The following is a 22,002-nucleotide window of genomic DNA, read 5'->3' as shown; positions in this document are numbered from 1 at the left end:
TTCACCTCACACATCAACACAAATCCTGGTGCTGGACATGAGCGGCTGACCTGTTAGGAAAGGGACATCAAGTATACAGGTGTTTTACTAAGTCGCTAACTTATGCCACTTAAATGACGGATCAATAGTTCACTACAAAATCACAGCTGGAAAAGTTAGTGGCAGAAATCAACCAGGGCAAAACTGGCTATTATACTATATTAGAATATGCACTCTCACTTTTCTTGTTTGTCTCCATATAAATACTTTTTAAAAAACTAATCGTGCTGAGATCAATGTCAGTTGTCATCCCATTTTTCCCTAAGTCAGTGATACTAATGCACGTGCTCTTCAATAGCGCAAAAATCTAACTTCCTCCTGATTGAAATGTCACTTTAATGCAGTTTTGGGGTGGTTGTGCACAGAGTTTTGCATACATTTCTAACCACATTTGTTTGTAAAGACAAGTCACGTGTCAAATCTACTATGCACCACACAGAACTCCCACCCCATCACTAACCTGATCACTGGTTGATTACTCTCTCTCTCTCTCTCACACATACATATACAAAGAACTGAGATGATCAGCATATTAAAACTAGTTTGCTTGTCCTAAATAGTCAGCAAGAACCCACTTTTCATTCAGACCAAAGGAAATTAACAATAAATCACAGAATTGCACTGTCCTTATTTATACAAACCACTTGCTCTTTGGTGTTTCTGTTGAAATGCAAGTCAAATCTTCACATTCTACTTGCAAATCTTTCTGTACATGTGCATAGTTCAGTTATGGTAGTGTATGAAGGCTATCTTTGTTGGCTAGATTTCTTCAGTTTTTCATTTATTTCTTTAAAACCACTCTCAATTTCCTTCTTAAATGTGCTGCTGAAGACTGAGGCTCGTTTTCCTCTTTGGCTAATTTCTTGTTGCAAGCGATTCATGGTGTCAGAGTCACGTAGCTTTTCTATACTGTCTTCTCCTTTAAAAGAAAAAGAAGGTTAAGGGACAGCAATTTTCTTGCAGCAACAATAATCACATTTATTTTCTTTTATTTAACGTTGGGAACATCTATGCTGTAAATTACAGAAGAGGTCAAAATCAAAGTCCCAATATGTCTGATTAACATGTGTTCTCAGCTTTTCCACTGCCTTTTGCTTTCACAGTGTAAACATATCCATGTACAATCCTGATATCTCTATTGTTGACTGTTGACCTCTTTTTGTGCTTGGTTATATCTGTAGATGTATTTCTGAGAATGGATGAAGCAGTGGGTGCTCACTTGGATTTGGGGTGATTGTATCTATCACAGGGCTAGAGAAACAAAATGTACACCCCACTAATCCTTTAACTGAACTCATTTTATTGAATGTGTAATGAGGTCAAATTTTCTTATACAACTGCCACATATAAAAATGCTGACTTACCAAGTTCTTTTCCTCTGTGAAACATGTAGGCTGTCAGCTGTGCTGCTCTCCTGACAGGGTAGCTATCTGCCAGCTGCATAGGACAAGTTTATAACAAAATTATGAGATAAATAAAAGGGGATTTAATTTTGAAATTTGTGCATGACACAATAACAAGTTGGTCAGAACCTGCCTATCTGATCAATATTTGTGAAGAAAATGGCAAACCAAACTTGGCATGATGCCAGACCGAAAGGAAGTGCAATGCACAACTTACTGGTACAGCTTATTTTAACAAATATTAACTTAAGGCAGAATGACAAAACACAGGTGAATGAAACATGCATGCAAACAATGCTAAATTGCTGAAAAGTTTTAAAAATACACCTCATGAGAACAAACCATCTCAGTTTATCAAACGTCAATCTTCTTCACTTTATTTAAAATTATTGAGTACATCACTATTTTAACAAAATCATTACCTTTTGGATGAGTTGCTCATTGTTTAAAAGGTACCTGAAAGATACCAAAAAAATTATCAAAAATATTCTGAAATGTATATAATTTTTAATTTCATTTTTAGAAATTGCCACATCTCACTTATGCATACACTACCACACATAGAAATGCACCTGTCCCTTCTCCCTAGAAACTGTCAGCATTAAGATACACATAAACGCCCCTTTTAAACCAAATAAATATGGATGACTATTTGACCAAATTTTACAAATACTGACACAAAGACTTTGCCGAACTTCATTCATTTTTGTCAGTTTTAAGAAGGGCCTTAAAAGGAGGCACTAATATGTTCTTCTCTTATAAGTTGTGTTAAAGATACTGCATTGTATTTTTATTTCAGTCCATTCATAATGTCAATAATGCATGTTGTGTCAAGTCCTCATAACTGTATAAGAGCTCCCCATTGTGTCTGAGCATCCATCAACATCTTTTTGGAGAAGATCATGCAAGAAACTCTTCACAATCATCATATCTCCATTTCCATTAGTGGAAGGCTCATATGAAGCCCACAGTTTGAAGATATCTATTTGATAACTGGCACCAACAGTAAACTGCAAGACGTAGCAACAGACTGGCAGATAGTTCTAATACATATGGAATGGAGACCAGCTCTGAAAAGAACAAGGTCATGTTTGATGACAATGACAAAGAGAAGATTTACTTGAATGGAGTATAGCTTAAGGAGGTGAACATTAAGTACTTAGGAGCCAACCCTTCCAAAGATGGCCGCTCCACAGCAGACATTTTCATCAAGATCATGGCAGTGGCAGCAGCACTGGCCAGGCTTAGCAAGCTCTGGAACAGCAGCACCATCAGGTTCACTCCGAAGTACAAACTGTGTAAGTCCCTCGATTAAATCCTGCTGTGTGGAGGTGAGACATGAACCCTGCTTGCAAATACAGAGACAAGAATCCAGGCATTCATAGGCCTGAAGAGCTGCTCTGGATCTTGTACATGAAAACATAAAAAATAGCTAATGACACTGTAAGGAATACAGATGCCGTATTTGTAGGACACCAGGAACCCCTTTATGCAGTAGTCAAGAGAGGCAAGCTGGTCTGGTTCCATCATGTGACCTGGCAAAACACACTAAAAGAAAAAATTCCTTCACGTTACCTTGGAGGAGAGAGAGAGGGGAGAAAACCCCAGACCTAAAAGTGTTAACGGTAAATCTGGTCACAAACATTCCCAAAACAGCAACAGAAATGCAAAGGGAGACAACTACACCTCCTGCCATCACCTTACAGGTGCATGTAATATATATTAAGCTCTAAGTGCATGCACACATACAGATATATCAGTTTGAATAATGTTGCCAATTGTCTAAGTGGTAAATGTCAAAGAGATGCAAGTTTTAAATGTATTAAAAACTCCTCTTCCATTTTATGAAAGTCCTACGCTGTGTTTACCTATGTCATACAACTTTTCTCATTATCTGAATTCAAAAAAAAAAGCTTGACTAGACCAGTCCCCTTTCCTTTCGACTATCTCCAAAACACTCAAAATGCAGCACGTGTAAAGGGAAACACCTTTATATATAATGCGCACATAATGCTTGCACTCCCAATGTGAACAATAAATAAGATTCTATATCCTCACCTTCAACATGCACATGCTATTACTCTCACACACCCACAGACACATAGATCATACTTATAAATAATGTATTAACTATAGGGCCCTGTGTATGACTGTGGTCATCATGTGACCTTTGGTCCGTGCTCAGAATTATTCAGTTAATTGCCAGTGTCCAGTATATGAAGGACATCTGTGTTAATAGACATCTACCTCCAGGAAACATTTACAAAGTTTGATAATAGTGTCACCAACATTTCCCATTTGAAGTGATTTATCTCTTAGCTTGGTCTGTCAGCTCTTGGTTATCAGCAGCATAAAACTATATATTGTCCATACCTTTTGAAGACACAAGATAAATATTTTTTTTGTCTGGCTCACCTTACTGTCACTCTAAATTTCTTACAGGTAGAAGTTTTACCAAACTTTTAACTGCCACTCTTGCTGACAGGCTTAACTTCAGTTGTTATAGGTTTTCTGATTTTCTTTTACATCTGCATTATGGAAGGGGTTGCAAAGAAAAATAAAAGTCATACACAATGAATTAATTTTAGGGTTCTCTTAGTCTTCTCATAGACAAATTCCTAAGGGAAAATAAATGAGAATCAGTTTGAAGTCGAAGTCAACTATGGTAGCTGTTTATTTCATCACTGATTTACTACCAATGTCATCCTTTCCTTGATTATCGCAAACCTTTCTGGACATGTGAATGATAATTATACCAGTGGCAACTCACAAAAGCTTATGCGATTAAAGTTTATCACTGAAGACATTTTTAAAAGAAAAAGCCTTAGCTAGGACAATGTCATCCTTCGTGAATCTGTATCCTGAGGTTGTAGTACTTCAGACGACCTAACTTCGTCTTTTGTTTCGAAAGGCATACGCATAATTCGCAATCCTATATTTAAAAAAAAAAAATAAATATAGTGATAGCATTTAGTACATCACATTAAAGACAACGTGAGAGTTGCCTTCAGTCAGATTAGTTTCATTACCTTAAAACAGCACGCAATGGCATTTTCTTGTTTAGTTCATTGCTCAATCTGATCACGCATAACACAGACCCCTTTCGTGGAATGCTCTGAGGAAAGTGGGTCTGTGCAATAAATAAGCCAATCACACAGTTGGGACCGGTCGGGGTACGTCGTATCATGGCGTCTATCCCATAGCATCAGAATGCGAGTTCACAATGCGATATACAATAAACGTTATCAACGTGGTGGGTATTCGTTGATTTGTTTAATCTTTGGATTTCAAGATATCAGTGAATTTTATTAATTAATGACGTTACTTGTATGTGGATAAAATTTCAGCATGAATTTGTCGTCTGTGAAAGCAGACATATTGTGCAGTAACGTTAAGTTGGTTTGCCATGTTTGTACCTCCTAGTGTCGCTTTGAAGAAATTTCAGCATTTGATCGTTTGTTTTGTGAAACCCTCTTGATGGATACAAATACTACAAATAACTGTAAGACTTGATAGTTATTTAGGAGTGATAGGCTAGCCGCCATTTGATGATCTTATTTAGTCTGGACTTGGCCAGTATGGGGTAGAGTGTGTTTTTTCTCAATCGAGTAATGTTTGAAGACATGAAAAGCAAGGTCATAACCTCATCAGAATGTATTATCGGTATAATACGATCGCAACGTCCCGATTAATTATCGTCGTTAAGAGTGCATTTTCCAGTATTTATTTTGTAAACCAAAAAACTGTTCAGCCCACCATCGATGATTTACATTTTCACTCATCATATTCGCACTGCTGCTACTATACTAAAATCGTAACGCAGTTCATGCATTTTTATCATATAGCATCGTTAATTATACAGGTGTATAAGAATTTATAAGTTTCAGTATAACTTAAAGAACTTTCGTTGTTTTATCTTTTTATTTTTCAAGTGTTGAAAGATCGTGTGTGGACATTATACATAAATTTTATAACATATTATTAACAGATTATAGTGTAATTATTTTGTAATCGTGTTTTTCTTTGTTTTAACTTAAATTATTGAAAAACCTTTTCACATTCAAATTTTAATTCAATTTGCATTTTGTCAACATAAATTTGTTTTGGGGTAAAATCAAATTATGTTTTGGACACATATTTCAGATATCACAAGGCATGGATGTAGATATACACACATATTACATGGTGAGACGTCGTATAGATTTTGATTAGTTCCTTCAGTAATGGCATTGAATCTACAGCATGATGAATCAGTGACAGAATTGTGAGAGGAAGTTTGCCGAATCTCCCTAGATTTTTGATTTTTCTGGAAGTAATTGTCAATCCTTGTGAACAAGTAGAAGTTAAGGAGTCAAAATTACTATCTTACTATGGTGGCTAACTATTTTACTGAACCTGGCCTTTCTGCCTACATTCAGGTTACCAAACCAAGAGAGAAATGAGAATGGGACCAGACACTCTAACATGTTGAGTTATCTGAATTAAGGAAATGAATAGGAATTGTAGCACAACTTATGTCATTTACTTACTTAATCATCCCCATTCCATCTTTTAAAAGGAACTGAGGAGATGTTGTAGCACACATACCTGGCTTTATTTTTGTATTTGAACTATGTATATTTGTATACTGCAAGAAAACAAAGTAGCTCATTTAAGGTTCTTATGTGTTGTTGCATCATCTATGTGTAATAGAAGCAATAGGCATCTGAAATCTTTTGTGCCATCCACAGTCCAGCTACTCAATCACAGATGAACTATCAGCGGTGTGTGTGTGTGTGATGGGTAGGTGTGCATGTGTGTGGTTGTGTGTGTGTGTTTTTTTTTTTTCCATATACATATATTTTGGAAACAGGGCATAGCTCCCATCTAAATTGCCCATTGGGATTAATAAAGTCTATTGTTATTTTTATTGTTATTATTCTTATGTTATGTTAATGGCAGGTGAAACAATTCTGAGCTGACAATACCAGTTTCAAATCCCAGTGTGCAGAAAATCTTATTTTAAAATCAAACTTTTATGACATTTTTTTCATCATTAGTAACAGGCTGTTTTGTCACATGTCTAAAAGAAAAGATTCATTTAAATACAGTGATCTTAGTAAGATTATCATTTTAGAGAACTAAGTGCAGCAGTTTTCCTCTAACCCAGCGGTTCTCAACCTGGGGGGCGCAACGTGCCTACAAGGGGGGCGCGAAAGTGGTCATTTTTTTAGTTTCTTATACTGGTATTAGGGAAATTAGCTTACATTGCTGGCTAAGGGAAGCGCGGATGTACCTTTGTCCGTCAGGGGGCGTCACAAGTAAAAGGTTGAGAACTGCTGTTCTAACTGCTGATCTTAATTGTCTTATTTAATATCTGATTTTTTTTTGTTGCATGAAATACCTACAGTGCCTTTATCCAGAGATGAAAGCAGGAGCAGTTAAAATAGTGTGGAATTTGAATAAAACACATTTTAAAAATGTTTCAAGGGTCATTATCAAATCAGTTTGGTACATTTTAAGTATTGTGTTAATTTGAGAAACAATAGTGTGCTGTCATAGATATATTTTCCTACAACTTGTAAAGGCACAATAAAGTTTCTTTACTGATTTTCCTAAGACAAGGGTTCTGCATATGTATATATGAGCTTTAATGATGTTATAAATTATCTAAGAGGTAGATATTATGTATATGCAAGTTGAGTTATTGGTGTAAACGCTTTTTGTAAAGGTCCCACTGTCACAAAGATGTGCGATTTGTCTATTCTACTTTTAGGTGTTTTCTTCAGTAAAATGTAGGAAAAAATGAGGACATATTTATGCATTCATAATTTATACCATGTTTCTAGGCATATTAATTTATCCTTTTTTTTTTATTGTTTTCAGAAAATTTGTGTCAACCCGATGATATCTGAAGAAAGTCTTTAAGAAATATTTTCATACCCGACAATCATAGAGAACCATGAAGTCTGTTATCAAGAGTGGAGGCCCTTTGCAAGCAGGGTCCCAAACAGATCAAGGTATATTTTGACAAGAACTACCTGCCTCAGCTTACACCTAGTTTTACTGCAAACTGTAGAGGGGCATTGTAAACCATCAGTTGGTTATGAGGGTTTAGAGTGAAAAAAATGGTATCAGTAGTCAGTTTCTTTTGTTGACACCATAGCCATATCCTAAAAAGGCATGTTAGTAAACACATGCATTGCATGTTTTGCAAGTGTAAGGATTTATCCCCCCCAAACCCCCTGCATTTGCACTGCATTTGTTTAAAAAAATTGCATTTTATTGAAGGGCTACCTCTGAAGATGACAATATCCCCCGAAGAAAAATCTTTATAAGCAATAAATTTGTGGTGGTCTACTGCTAGTGAAAGTTAAATATGGTAAGGAAAATGAAATAAGGAACTACCAGTAAAAAAAAAAAAAATTCAGTATAAAAAATGTGAAAGTAGAACAAGACAAACATTCTTGCCTTGGTGTTCTGTCATCCATTTGTCACTTAAATGTAGTGTTTGTTTTCTTTTCCGTCTGAGATCTGTAGGTTTCCTTAGTGTATGTCAGACACAACCGTAAATCATCTGATGAGCTAGAACTTACTGTGTGAAGGGGTACAACATTTTGAACATATCATTATTGTTCTTTGTCATTTTTAATAAGAACTTGTATGTATATTGAAAGAGAGGTTTTTTTTTTTTTTGCGCGTGTGTTTTACTAGTGTGCAGTTTTTGTATATTTGATGTTGTATGTGTCTGAACTTTAGTTGGGAAATTCCTATACTTAGATGAGTTAATATGCTTTCTAAGCTTTGCGAGCTTTTTGTTTAGAGCAAATGTCTTTAGGATGAAGGTCAAGCAGTGTGATGACAGATGACACACACCTTTTGGTGACTGTGCTGGATTTTGCTTAACATCTATATACAGGGTTTGGAAATGGACCGTTATCATTGTCTAACATCATTAACTTTTTCAGTGGAGGGACATCACGATAACACATTCACAACAGAGGGCAGTCCTAGCAGTTCTCTCTATGAACAGGGTACACATTTTGAAACCTGACACTAAGAGCTAATTGCAGTCTGCCATTAAATTAAGAAGCTGCTAAATACACCCGAAATAAACATGTCCTAATTGTTACTTGTTGACTGCTTTTTTTTTTTGTAGACAAGATTCAATTCTTGTTTCACAAGATAACTGGTGTTTTTGGATGCACAGTGTAGTACTAGCAGGGAAAGAATGGGCACATATTGCAATAAAATGCTTTGCAGCAAAGCAGATTTGTCACTGTCTGATAGGTTGAAACATAAAGCGTGATGTTTGGTGATGCATGCACTTTGCTTGTTTCTATTGTCTGCTTATTAAACCGAAATGACAAGAAAGAATCTGCTCCATTAGTAAAGCAATCTGTTCATAACCAAGTCCATGCTTTCTTAGAACATTCAAGAGTAACATGGAGATAAAGAACTTTCAGGAGGATCCCCTTCACCCCTCCACCCCTTCCCTCCATCATTTAGTACCGAAACAAGACTAATTGAAGTATTGTATACTAAATTTTTCTTCATGTGATCAAGCATACATCTGTTAGAAGGATTTACAAATTGTTGATACTGAGGTAAATGTTACGCAGTGAAACTTGACTAAGCTGCTTATGTTTCAAGAGAGGTGGTAATGTTATGATTAAATGCATTACATATGCAATGTGAGCACATCTATGTCATTAAGGTGAAACCTGTGTTCAGTCACAGTTTTGGTCTACATCTGGTCATGAATACCAAATAAAGATACAGTCAAAAATAGGCAACCCTCTCCTTCCCTTTATAAACCCCCTTATTTTGCATGTGACAATGCAGTATTTTTGATAGCTTGCATGTTCTGATCAGAGATAACAGTTCAGTCTCAAAAAAACTTGAGGGTGTGTAGCTTAGTTTATCATTCTTATGATTGCTTTCTCATGTTTATCTTCATCCTCAGTACATTGAGAGTGAAAGCATCTGGCATATTGCTTTGGCATAAATGTCCATGTTTACATTTTCCTCTTCCTTTCCATCTTGCACCCCCACTCCCCCCCCCCCAAAAAAAAAACAAAACAAAAACTCTTCTTCTCCACTGAAAAAACAAAAACAAAAACCCCAAGATCTCAACCTAAAACAGATGGAAGTTCTTGAGATAATGCTTGATCAAACCTACAAGGGTAACTGTGCTACTGAGGACACTTAACACAACCAGAATCAGTTTGATGACTGGCATGATCATTTTGAAAGCAAAGTATGTGGTCAGATTTATTGAATTTTTTAAAAAATAGTGCACAACGCAAAGTGTAATTAATGTTAGTGATGTAATGATGCCTGTAACCTGTCAGTGTCTATAGACTAGTCTTTAGAGCTAATCAAAGGAAAACACATGGCTTTTCAGAGCATTAAGGCGTCAGACATTGCAGCACGATTAAGCCATGATTATCGATTAGACTGTGAACTACTTTTATTTTTGAATTAAACCATTATTGTTCCCATTGCTTTTTTTCGGTTTCCTTCCCATATATTGCTAGCTCAGGTTCAAGGTACTGATCTGTTAAATTTTTTTATTTTTCGGTGTACTGTAAAGTTATGGAACATAGACTTGCTGCTAATAGATACTCAGACTATCAATGGCCTAAGGTGAAAATTCGGTTGCTGCATTTAGTTAGTCAGAATGGAGGTGAGAAGGGCAACCTGCCATCTGACATCACCAAGTAGGTAGTTGCAGCTGTCTTATACTTTTTCGTTTCTGAATATTTTTCAGTGCCTTAACTAAAACATTTTGTCTTTGTATTGAAGGTTTTGAAATGGCAAGCTAAGCAGGTAATGTATCTTTATTTTGTACGGTGCCAATGTGTGTGCCATTATTATTTAGCCATGCATTTATACTAAGACCCGGTCTTTTAATGGTTAGCTACACATTTTGATGCAGTAGTTTCTTCAAAGAAGAAAGTGTTAACATAAAATGTAATAAAAAAAGTACGTAGTAGCTTTCAAGCTTGCAACAAGATTTAGAAAGGTATGGTGAGCTGTCCAGGACACACTGGTGAGATTTCAGATCTGCTAACATTGATTCTGAGCCAGCAAATATTGTCCCCAAAGTCACTTGTGCAGGTAATCATCTCTTAATGATCAACATGCAACATTTAACATCAATATGGTCACTCCAAAGTTGGAGCTGTTGTCTTCAAAAATTATTTTAAAGTTAAGATGTTCTTGAGTTTCATACTACTACTCCTGCATATTTTTTTTCAACTAACTATTTTTGTATTGGTACTTACCACTTGTTTATAATGGCGGGGTTACAGAGTTTTAAAAAAAATATGGCCGGTTTTCACACAGACTCCTGCAGTAGTCTTATCAGGTTTTGCATGGGCTGTGGGTACTTTACTTTGCATGTTGTGTTTTAGGCAAAACGTTTTTCTCTTCCCATTCAAGTCCTTCCTGCTGTTCAACAACTTATTGGTTTATACATTGAATATTTTCTTCACAAAGCAAACATAATTCTAGCAGCTGTGTAGTTCAGAAGTTAATGAGTAATCCTGCAACATGTTTAAGCATGATAATGTTAAAAAAAAACCATTTACAACTATTCCAAATGGTTATAGTCATAAAGCCATTCATCATTCATTGCATCAAGCCATGGTCACTTGTGAAAAGAACAAAACGCTGTAACTTGTAAGTGTGCATCCACGTAATGTTTTGATCAAAACTGTTGATGGTTAAATCTAGTAAGCTGTGCTGGTCCATAATGCCTTGAGAGAAAATGCTTCACCATCACAGCCATCTTTTAAAGATTTTACTTTTTATTTATTTTATTTTTATGCATTCCCAACTTTTATTTTCTTCGGACACTCAGTGCTGATGCTGCTTTTCCAACAATGATGAGTGATCTGGAGTTGATGCATGTGTTCTACATTTGCACTTAAGATCCTGTCAGCTTCAATTGACCATTTTGTAAGAAGACAGAGTCTGTTAACCTTTAAGCTGTGTTTGGCAGGCATGATCTTTTACCTCAGGTTTGAAGCTAATAGATCAGTAGTGCATTCTCAAAGAGAGGACACAAATCCCTTTGGTGGATGCTTGATGGGTAACAGACTCTCTCTTCACTAAACGTAGTGATGTTGCTTTGTAGTATGTTTTCCAGTGTGTATGGTATTACTGTGTATGTATTTCTGACAATGTCATGGTTGCTTCTTATACTTAACATTCACACTTGAAATCTTACTCTTTCAGTGGATGTGCTAATAAGACTATTCATTTGTGTACTGCCTAGTTGTCTAGAGCATTTTGACTTACAAGTGGCCAATCTTGCTTCTCTTGTATTATTTACAATGAGTGCGCCACTTGCAAAGCCATGGCATAGTCACAGGAATTTGAACATGCACTTTATATATTCTCATATCCTGCATATGTTTATTGCCCTGTCTCTCATTTACTAATGAGTATCTGCAGACAGTAAAGAGCAATTTCAGTAGCAGGAAGTACAAATTTAATCCATTTATTGGAGGAAAAGGTACTGGGACAAAGAAAGGTATAAGTGACCAGAAGACATTTTCCTCTCAGGAAATTTCCATTCTCTCTGATGGTACGATGGTATGCACTATTTCTTATTCATTCTTGAAGAAGTCACTTCCAGTGTTTTTTGGGTGATTTAAGACATTTTTTCATTGTTTGATTTGTTATTGTGAAAAGTAAAATAAGTTGAGTTGGAGTTATCTTGATGAGTTTTCTAAATGAAGACGTAATTTTATGTTCTTCAGTGTAGCTTGCAATATGCTATGTATGTCTATTTTAAATGGTATTGAAGGTATGAGTGAACAATTTCTAACAAGCTGGGAAACTTTTCTGCACAAATGATTAGGGATTGATTTCTCAGCGAGGTTATGATTCTAACATTTTACAATGCATATCAGTAATATTCATGATATATATAAGTTATAAGTAGATAGCATGGCTTACTGATGACTGCATGTCTACATTATATTACACCACTTTAATTGATAGAGATTGTGACCAAGAAAGGTTATACAATGAAAGGGGAAATGCATGCATGCTGATTTGTATTTTGTGGATGGCATTTAAAAATTTAGGTATAAATAAAAATTATCAGAAACCACAGCCATCAGCTCTAACAGCAACACAACTGCCACTAGTCATTTTTATAGAAGACCTAAGATATAAAAATATTCAAAAAGAATAATGTTCCAATTCACTTGAAATCTCTACAAAGATGTAATGCCTATGGCATCCTCAAGTATTTAAACAGGTTTTTTTTTGTTTTTGTTTTTCCAGTATTGTGCATATGTGTGTGTGTGTGCACGTATGTGTGCGTGCATGTGTATGAGAGCATGAAAAGAAACAGATAAGGGAATGACAGAATGGCAGACTAGAACAAGTTCTTCATGCTCCCCCCCCAACCCCCCCAAAAAAAAATTGCGTGATTTCTTTTTATTTGTTTGTTTGCTTGTTGATTTATTTAATATTGGGGAAAATAATTTCAAAGAAATAATGCTAATCTCCCTCACACTTCAAGCAAGTTGAGAGGTGAGTTGTAATGAGGTTTGTTTTTAAATTTGTTGCATTGTTTTTAATATCTAGTGGTTGGGGCTCAAATGAAAAGAGAATGTCTGTGCATGCATATTCATGCACGTTCATGTAAATGTGTGATTTTTTAAAATTACAGAATAGCTGTGTTTTTTTGTATTTAATCATACCTACATCAGAGTGTCTTTACGTAGATGATATACAGTTAAACCAGTTAGTCATTAGTTTAAGTTCATCCTTAATAAACATCGTCCATTTTCTCAGGTTACTGCTAGTTTAACATCTTTTTAAAAAGTTATTGAATTTTCATGGTCAGAATAATATCTAATAATATATGGCTTTGGACTCATTAGGCTTGACTCAAGTACTATATATCAGCAGTAACATTTTTATTGTTTAATCATGTTTGATGGATGAACTATGTAGGTGGTGGCATTCTATCTGACCCCTTATTTGCCCTGCATGGAGATAGTTTTCCAGAAGTGCAGATTTGCACTATGTCAGTGTAACTATCTGCTTCACGAGGAATGTCATAGCTAGCTTTTTATGGTTGGGAATAAGGATGTTTGTTACTATTTGTGGGTTTCTCTTTCCTCTTCTCCCAGTGTTACCCTGGTGCACAAATAGTTATCGCATTAATCTGAATTGTTAAACGTCAGAGCTAAAGCATCTGCCTCTCTGTGATCATGTTAAGTGTTATATTTAACTTTGACCTACCCATTAGCACATTTTCAAACAAGTGCATTTGTTTGATATCTACAAAATCAAATAAGTGGAGTTAGCTTTTACTAGGAACCTTGGCCATGCCAACTACAATTGATTACTGAAGTGAAAGTTTGGCTTTTATACCCTCTTGATAATGCAACAATAGCTAAATTGACGGAATAAATTTCCACAGGTAGACATTGTTTTTATGCTAAGGTTCATTTTTATCATCCTGTAGAGGAACTGGTTTGTTTTCTTTAGCTTTTCATGAGAAAGAATACTATTGGTGTGCACTTGGGTCTTTTTTATTTGTGCTGTTGCATGCCCACAGACTGTTAACTTTTAAATGCCAGTTTAATTTTGTTTAATGTTGAGGAGGCAGGAAATGCTGCCATTGGTGTGCAACCTGTTCTTATAGGAATGCTATTGTGTAGGCTTTCAAATGTATCATAACATGGACAGCTGCTAGTGGATGCTGGAGGCCTTGTGCTTCTGTACTGCATCAGGGTTATGTTTCTTCTTAACTAATATAAAGTCTCTCTGTGTGTGTATTTCAAATGAAGAGTTCATGTATATTTGCTTTTCAGCTTTCCATCTTGTTCATAACCTCATGCTGATCCCATCTGTAGTCTATTCCTTGTTTTCCAAATAACATTTGGTGACTTATTTTCATGGTCACTTTCTGCCAGTCAAAATGACTCCCTATGCTTCTGTGCTACTCAGCATGCTCTCCGTGTACATTGTTTTGGAGGGGGTGGAGAAGTTAGAAAGGAGGGGGTGTTTCTGTTATGCTTTTCTTATTTAAAATGAACATAGTTCATAAATCAAAGTTGAAAGCAGTATTTACAGACATTTGTTTTTGAGAAAGTCTGATTATAATAAGAAAAACCAAGTGCTGTATTAGTACAAGTGTTTTTCTTAGACATTCATTTTTTTAAAATGAAATATTTGGTAATCATAAAACGTGCTGCCATATGTATAAACACAGTATAAGACATTGAGAATTTACATTTCATCGTCTGTGGAATGAAATGCCCATGGGATGATTTATATTTCTTTTTAATTCTTTGAGTGAGATGACTAGTAAGCACTCAAAATATGTTACTTTCACTTCTTAGTTAACTTAGCTTTTTAAATTTAATTGCTTATAGCCTAGAACCTGAAGAGTAGTGGTAAAAATAGCAGTACAACTATCTGCATCTTTCAAGTTTTGGAGGACAATTAGGAAGAGCAACTTATGACACAAACTGCCTATATTGCCACAGAGGCTGCTTATGTGATATGATTTATTTTTTTAATTAGCTTTATCTGCTTGTTAGAGTTAATAGTGCACATACCATGAAGCTTTTCATCAGTCATTTTTAATTTTGAGGAGTGGGAGCTTCCAGTGTAAATGCATACATTGGTAAAACAATGCACATTTGTTGTTAAATTTGACACTTTTGTATCAATTAGTTTATTTAAAAAAATACATATTCACTTTTGATGCATCTTTAAAAGAATTTTTATGTTAATTGTGTAGTAGTGCAAAGCTTCTATGTATTTAATTTAAAAAATTTTGGCAAAATTTGTGTGTGTGTGCAGGCATGCATGAATGCATGGGTACATGTGCTTATGTGCATATATTTCTGTGTTTACATGGGTTGGTAGGGAAGGGTTCACAGGTAAACTTACAAGCAATTTGGTGTATTCATTAAACTGAAACAGCACACTTCATTGCAGGCTTGCTTGGTTTGGTATTTGCAGTTTTAAGTAATAAGATTTAGTCCTTAGTTCTAAAGCTTGCCATCTATGAATGTACTGTTTGGGTCTGATTTTGTCCTTATCACTTTCTGCCTTGCTTTCTGTATAGCATCACCAGTCGTACATTTGTACACATTTGTTGTATTTCTGTATTGTACTAAAAATTACTGCATCCCATCTGCCATTGCTTCACCAGTGGTTGAACAATGTAGTCAGGTGATTTCATTTTGCTTTGAGTCTTCACTGTTCTCTAACCTTAGAACTTGTCTTAGGCAAGCACATCTGAGATTTTTTTTAGTATTGGGTGCTAATTTAATTTCTTTCTTTTTTTCTGCCATGTGTTTTTTACGCCAAGGGGGCAAAAATAGAAAATATGGTTGAAAATTGTTATTCAAAAATTTGAGCTGAAGGTCTTTGAATGAAAACTAATTCAATTTATACAGTAAATTTGGAATGTGTGTGCAATGTTTGCTAAATGCTTCTTGCATTTGATACTTCATTAAGAGTAATGGTGCTTTAATTTTACAAACAGTAGAAAAAATATTCCTTTTTTACATTTTCTGCCCATTTGTATTCATTTTTTATGGAGTTTTTTTTAATTTCCCCCTGGTGATCTTTGTTCTTGCCCATTTGTTATTAGATCTCTGTGCGACATTGCCTGTAACTATCACATAACTTGATATGGTCCCTCAATGATTCTCCCTTAAATGTGCTGACATCTGAAAGACATTTTGGCATTTTGGAAAACTAGTGTCAAGAATGAGTAACAGTGCATTCAGAACTTCTCATAGTTAAGATTTAAAGTTCTTTATGCCAACCAAGTATTCAGATGCAGAAAATAAAGTTTACAGGACAGAATAAGTGATGTTGGAAGTAATAGAATCTTTGCTTAAATCTTTGTTTGGAAGTAATAGAATCTTTGCTTATAGTGATGATAATCACTATACAGATTCTTTGGGAAACTATAATCAGGATAGCACTAGGGATGGTAGGAACAACTTTTCATGTGCACTTACACCTTAACGACTGTTAATGCTCTATTAGTAAGCATATTCTGTGCATCCCAGCTATTTTCAAATATATCAATTAATATGATATATACATATATCAATACATATAGTCTATCTGGTGTGTCATTTATATATATATTTTCTTCTTTCTTTTTGAACACTAAATTTTATTACAGCATTATAATAGGATTCTGGTGTTGCAGGACTTCACTATAAAAATTAGTGCTGTGTGCTTTTCTTATAACTGGGGCTCAGGTTAATAGCAGCTTTGCTCAGTGATCCACAAGTGCTTGGCTTTTTGACTTTTTAAATATTGGGTGCTAATCCTCGATTCAACAATTAACACCCTCCTCCCCACCCCCTAGGAAAAGGCCAATACCTTTGGTGAACATGTTTCTTTAACTTACTTTTGTCCCTTATTTAGGGACTTAAAAGAACTTATTCAGATTTTATCGTTATGAATATTTTCATGTCTGATCTTCTTCCACAAACATAGTTAATTGCAGTTTTGCAAACTCATTGTCAGATATTTCTGGACACTATAATATTGTGTTCAGAAAAATGTCAAAAAATAACAATGACAAAATTACGAATTTCTTGAGAGAATCAAAATTATCACTCACAAACTATCGGTGTTTTATTACCATTTAAAGCATGTAGTATTTGTGTAGCTAGGTAATCCTATGGGAAACTGGTATTCAGGTTAGAAGGAAACAATGTTGCTGACAGAGGTGTGGAAGAAATCATCAATCCCATACGAAAGAAATTTTTAGTTCTAGATTTGTAGAATTGAGGCATAAATTGATATACTTTGAATAGATACACTACTGTGCTCACTAACTTGTTTCAGCAAAGGCATGGCTGTGTAGGTATGGTTTGTGCATGAATGTCTGGATCTGAACCAGAAATAGAACTTTTATTAGCTGCTGGACTCCATATTTGTTTGGTTCTCTTTCTTAATTAGATCTTTATTGTGGTCTCATTTGACATCAACTTCTGTTCCATTTTTATCAATACATTGTCATTTATGCTTTCCCAACCATGCAGCAGGGCCACTACAGTACAGTTTACCTCATTCTATTAATGAATTTAGCTTAGATTTAAAGCACTTCTGAAAGGTGGTGGTTAAGCAAATCTTGCTGAAACATGCAAGAGCAAACATTGAACTGTGGGAAAGGGTATCCTCGATGCTTAGTTTTCTTGACATGAACTGATAAATCATATTCAGAGTAACAATAGCTACAAAGGAGGATGCTTAATTTGCTAATCAATAAAGACATCTTTTTAAATATGTATCGATCAGTCTACAAAATCAGGTGTGTGTCTACCAGAGTAAGACGAGTGAATTTTAGATATGTTGAGCTAATCAAGAAATACAGAAACAAAAAAAAAAAAGACAGTTGACACCTAACCATTGATCTGCCAGGAGTCAGTATAATCTTTGCAGTAATGGATGTATTTGTGGCCCAGCCCTACAAATAGATGTTCCATCTGATGTGTACTCATTTGAATAAGATTCTGACATGCATATGTGCCAGTCAAAACTTCTGTTTTCTTAGTGGTGTAGGTTTGGTTCTAAGGGTCATCTAGTATCTTACTATACACACATTCAGATATTTCATGATTTTGTCTAATGCGATATTATTTATTTAATACATGCATACATTTTCTGAAACCCTAAGTTTTGGGCTTTTGCATCCATACACTGAATATTTTCTATTTACAGTGGCTTATTCTTGCTTTCATTGTTTTTTTTTGTAAACATGCTTTTAGCCTTACTGGAAGAGATGACTGTTTAGGTTTTTGTGATGTGATTGTTTACATTTTTTGTTCATGACTTTTACTTATGGGGCATTAGTTTAGTGATCATAAATTTTCCTCTAAAGTTATGTATATCATAAAACATGCAATTGTTAAAAGAATATATTGGTGTTGGGTGGAACATTTGATTTGCTATTATATGGAACAGAACATTTGAATTTGTCTACCACAGAGACAATTAGATTTAGAACATTTGTTTTCAAGCAACTTTTATTGTACACTTCCCATTAAAAAAAAAAAAAAGTACCACATTTATGTTCAGCCTATGTGTTCGTGTGTACTCTTCCCTTTCCTTATCCTTCAATTTTTTTTTCTTCTCTCTCATATTCGTGCAGACATCATCCATATGTGTGGACATGCGTATGCTAACTTTTAATCTAAGAAGTACCGAATGTGCTGCTTAGGTGCAATTTAGGGAAGGTCAGTAGGGGATCTTGTTTAACCGTGTTTTCACATTCCTTTGTGATTGATCTGTCTGTATATGCATGATTTTCATTAGCAGTTGGGTGATAGAGGAGATAGAGGAGATGAAGGTAGTATTGAGACAGTGAGCTTTATTTTCTAAAGATAAGCCACATACTTATTCAGACGTATTCGTGTTAATGTCTTATTTGAGTTACAAATGACATCAGTCATGAAATGTGTGTTTAAACAAAACGCATTACATATATTAGGCATTAGCCTTAAATTCTTTATTTCACAGCTTTACAGTGTAGTGTAGACATTTCTGTGTCCAGGAGCTTTATTCTAAATTATTATATTTTTATTTAAATACAAAGTGTCAGTTGTAATAGATGAGGAGTAGAAAGGTGTTTAGTTTATTATTCTGAAAAAAAATTAAATATCCATCCATTTGTTTTACAAGAAAACTTATTTCCCATTACCCTTCTATCTCTATGGTTCATAATATCTTTTGAAGGTGATTTTATAGCAGCCAGTTTTGACCTTTGCTGTATTTATGATTATAGAGGATTAAATAATGCATCAGAAGGCTTAAAGTGTACTTTCAAGAATATGGCCCACCCCCTGATCCCCTCACTCTACAAAAAAAAGATTAGAAGCAGACGTAACATGGTGAAGTTGTCATCTTCTAACTAATCCTAGTTTATTCTCATTTTCTCCTTATTTGTATCATGAGAAAATCATCATAGTCTGTCTTTTTTTTTTCTTTTTTTTTCTGTAGAAAAGTTCTGGAGTATGCTTGATGTCTCCATTCAGTATCATTTGCATGAGGCTTATTTGGTCTTCACACTTAATTTTGGACAGTCTTTCAGCACTGATTTGTGCAGTACTTCACTAACACTATATATTTCATTGTTTGGTGAGTGCAAAATGGAAGATTTTGTATTTTGAGGATTCATTTAACTTCTTGTCAGTCTTACAAATCCCTGTAGGCTATAGCATTGCATATTCCGTATGCAACATGTAGGTCATATCTAAGGAGTGTGATTTTTCTTTTTTAAAGCTAACTTCTGATGAGAATTGCAGGCTCATTCAGACATGTCTTTCTCTAAATAGTATTTAATACTGTTATTCTTCCTGGCTGTGGTCAATAGATTGAATGTGTATGGCAGAAGTCTTATGAAAAATGCTTATTTCACAGACTCAGTAACTGTTCTTTACCATGTCCAATGTGTGCTGATATTTTTTAAGAAGCTTTGAAGTGAATGAACCTTCTAAAGGATATTGCTTCCATTCCATGTGTGTGTGAGAGAGAGAAAAAATAGTAGCAAATGCTCGAATTCTGTTAGTTTAACCCAAGCTGTTTGAAAAGGGGCATTATGCTGTTCACCTCAGTAAAAGGTTCTCATGTAGGTTACAGCTGGTGTTCCTTACTGCTGACTGAGAAGAGTTGACAAAAAATGATGACTGAAGACAATTTTTTTCAATTCTGAACATTTGAAACATTTGACAGTATGTCCCTGAAAAGCTGAAGATTTTAACCAGTTGCTTTAAATTATAGTGTGTTCTCAGACATAATGTTGTAACATTTCAATTAGGAGTGACCCTATCTGCAGGTGCTATTCTCCAGGCCAGGTATTTCCTGTTTCATTTTCTTTTCAAATGCAGTACATAGAAGAGGCTTGTTTGTATTTCTAATTTTCTTTTTAACATTTCATAAAGCCCTTTGGAGGCAAGCACCAGCATGTGATTCCCTTCCGCCTGTGGCAATTGGTGTATGACTTGAGTATGTGCTGAGTGCTTGTTTTGTCTATCTACATTTATGTAGCTTGCACATGGCTTAATTCACTCCATTTGCTAGGATTGGTCATGATACTCAAAACTAATTGTATGGCTTGCTTTTTGTCTTATATTTTGTATACATGAAGAGTTTCAATGATTTTGTTTTAATTTTAAAAAATACATAATAGAATATGTGTGTTTATGCATGTCTGTGTGTATGCGTGCGTGCGCATGCCTTCATCTTCAGCGTTAGTTGAATTTAGAAGTGTTCTTTCATTTGATACATTTTGTTATAATAGTTCAGAAATGCTCCCAGTATTTTGTTATAAATGTTGTTGGGGTTGACAGTGTTTAATTTTATCAGGTTTTTAAAAAAAAAAAAATTCCAGTCGAGACACTATTATGTAGCTGTTTAATTGAATTTTGTGTGTTTGGACTTAGTTGTACTCAGTGAATGACTCCAGCATTAACGTTCTGTCTTTCCTCTTGAAGTGCAAAAATTTGTAAAGTATGGCAAAACCTATATGCGCAGACACGCACACAAACACACAAAGTGCAATTTGTTTCTATAGTTATTTCTATAAGGCAGTATCATAAGGAACAGACCAACAGACCTACTTGCATATAGAACATCAAATTCAAATTTCAGATGCTTTTATCTGGTTAAGGGACTGAAATTAAAACGGTTAAAATAAGAGTTATAATAAAACAGATAAATATTTTGATAGAGCTTTGTTAAAGTAGGTGTTGGGGGTGTGCACATGTGCATGTGTGCAAGTTTTCTGGGGTGATAAGGGATGGTTGGTCACAAAATTATTGCTTGATGTCAGAAGCAAGTCTTGGGCTAAGTCATGTAGAGAGGACGATTTTTACAGGATGAAGGCGTTTTAATTTGGTGTGCCAGACAACCGTATGTATTACTTGTTGTATTATTTTATGGCTGTTGTATGCATGCACTGAACAATTTTAAACATAACGATTTTTAATAGTTTGTGGTCTTATGAACTACTCATTTTCTAGTATTAGCCAAATGACCAACTGCATTTTTAAAGCTAACCTGAGTGCAAATCTTTTTCTTTAAGGTTTAATTCGTTACAAGATGATTTAAGTCTTGAATTTATTTGCAAGATTTGAAACTTTAAAGTTCTTACCTGCATTTTGGAAAGAGGTCAGCACCTCATCTCAAACGTAGACTTACTAGTATAGCAAGGCCTTTCAGAGCTATGGCATTAGCTGTTGTCTTTAATGCCGGGTCAGAATTTAGGTCAGTCCATATATGCTTCTCCCGAAAAAGCAAGAAGTATATTGTAGATGAACTAATGAGAACACGTGTTCTATTAATCTGTCACTATCTTATACCTTAATTTCATATTTGACTTGCATTACCTTTTTTAACTTACATGTTTTGGTTAAAAAATTAAGATTATTGGCAGAGATGTGTTAGACATTGATCAGTATTCTTAGTTTCATAAATTTTAAACTGTTTGAAGTCACAGATTAATTAGTGGCAACATTCAGTTAGGATGATTATTTCAATGTGATTTACCAGTCCTTGTCAACAT

At 35.0% G+C, this 22,002-nt stretch overlaps 2 protein-coding genes across 2 annotated transcripts in view; one reads left to right on the top strand and one right to left on the bottom strand.

The window, feature by feature from the left end:
* Window positions 1-562: 562 nt before the first annotated feature.
* On the bottom strand, window positions 563-4,644 carry LOC112558324 (uncharacterized protein NCBP2-AS2 homolog). Its single transcript, XM_025228743.1, has 4 exons — window positions 4,472-4,644; window positions 1,865-1,898; window positions 1,404-1,476; window positions 563-958 (listed from the first exon to the last, which is right to left on the bottom strand). Exons 1-4 carry the CDS (start codon window positions 4,627-4,629, stop codon window positions 786-788), a joined length of 438 nt encoding a protein of 145 aa, XP_025084528.1. The 5' UTR covers window positions 4,630-4,644; the 3' UTR covers window positions 563-785.
* Window positions 4,645-7,414: 2,770 nt separating this feature from the next.
* Window positions 7,415-22,002, top strand: part of LOC112558297 (serine/arginine repetitive matrix protein 2-like) — a 29,934-nt gene continuing 15,346 nt past the window's right edge. Inside the window, exons 1-3 of the mRNA XM_025228678.1 lie at window positions 7,415-7,441; window positions 10,230-10,253; window positions 20,275-20,293. The gene's annotated coding sequence lies outside the window, so the exon portion shown is untranslated. The remainder of the gene's footprint in view (window positions 7,442-10,229; window positions 10,254-20,274; window positions 20,294-22,002) is intronic.

Source organism: Pomacea canaliculata, linkage group LG2 (assembly GCF_003073045.1).
Source record: "Pomacea canaliculata isolate SZHN2017 linkage group LG2, ASM307304v1, whole genome shotgun sequence".
In the NCBI taxonomy this organism is placed as follows: domain Eukaryota; kingdom Metazoa; phylum Mollusca; class Gastropoda; order Architaenioglossa; family Ampullariidae; genus Pomacea; species Pomacea canaliculata.
This window is presented reverse-complemented; position numbering and strand designations above follow the sequence as displayed.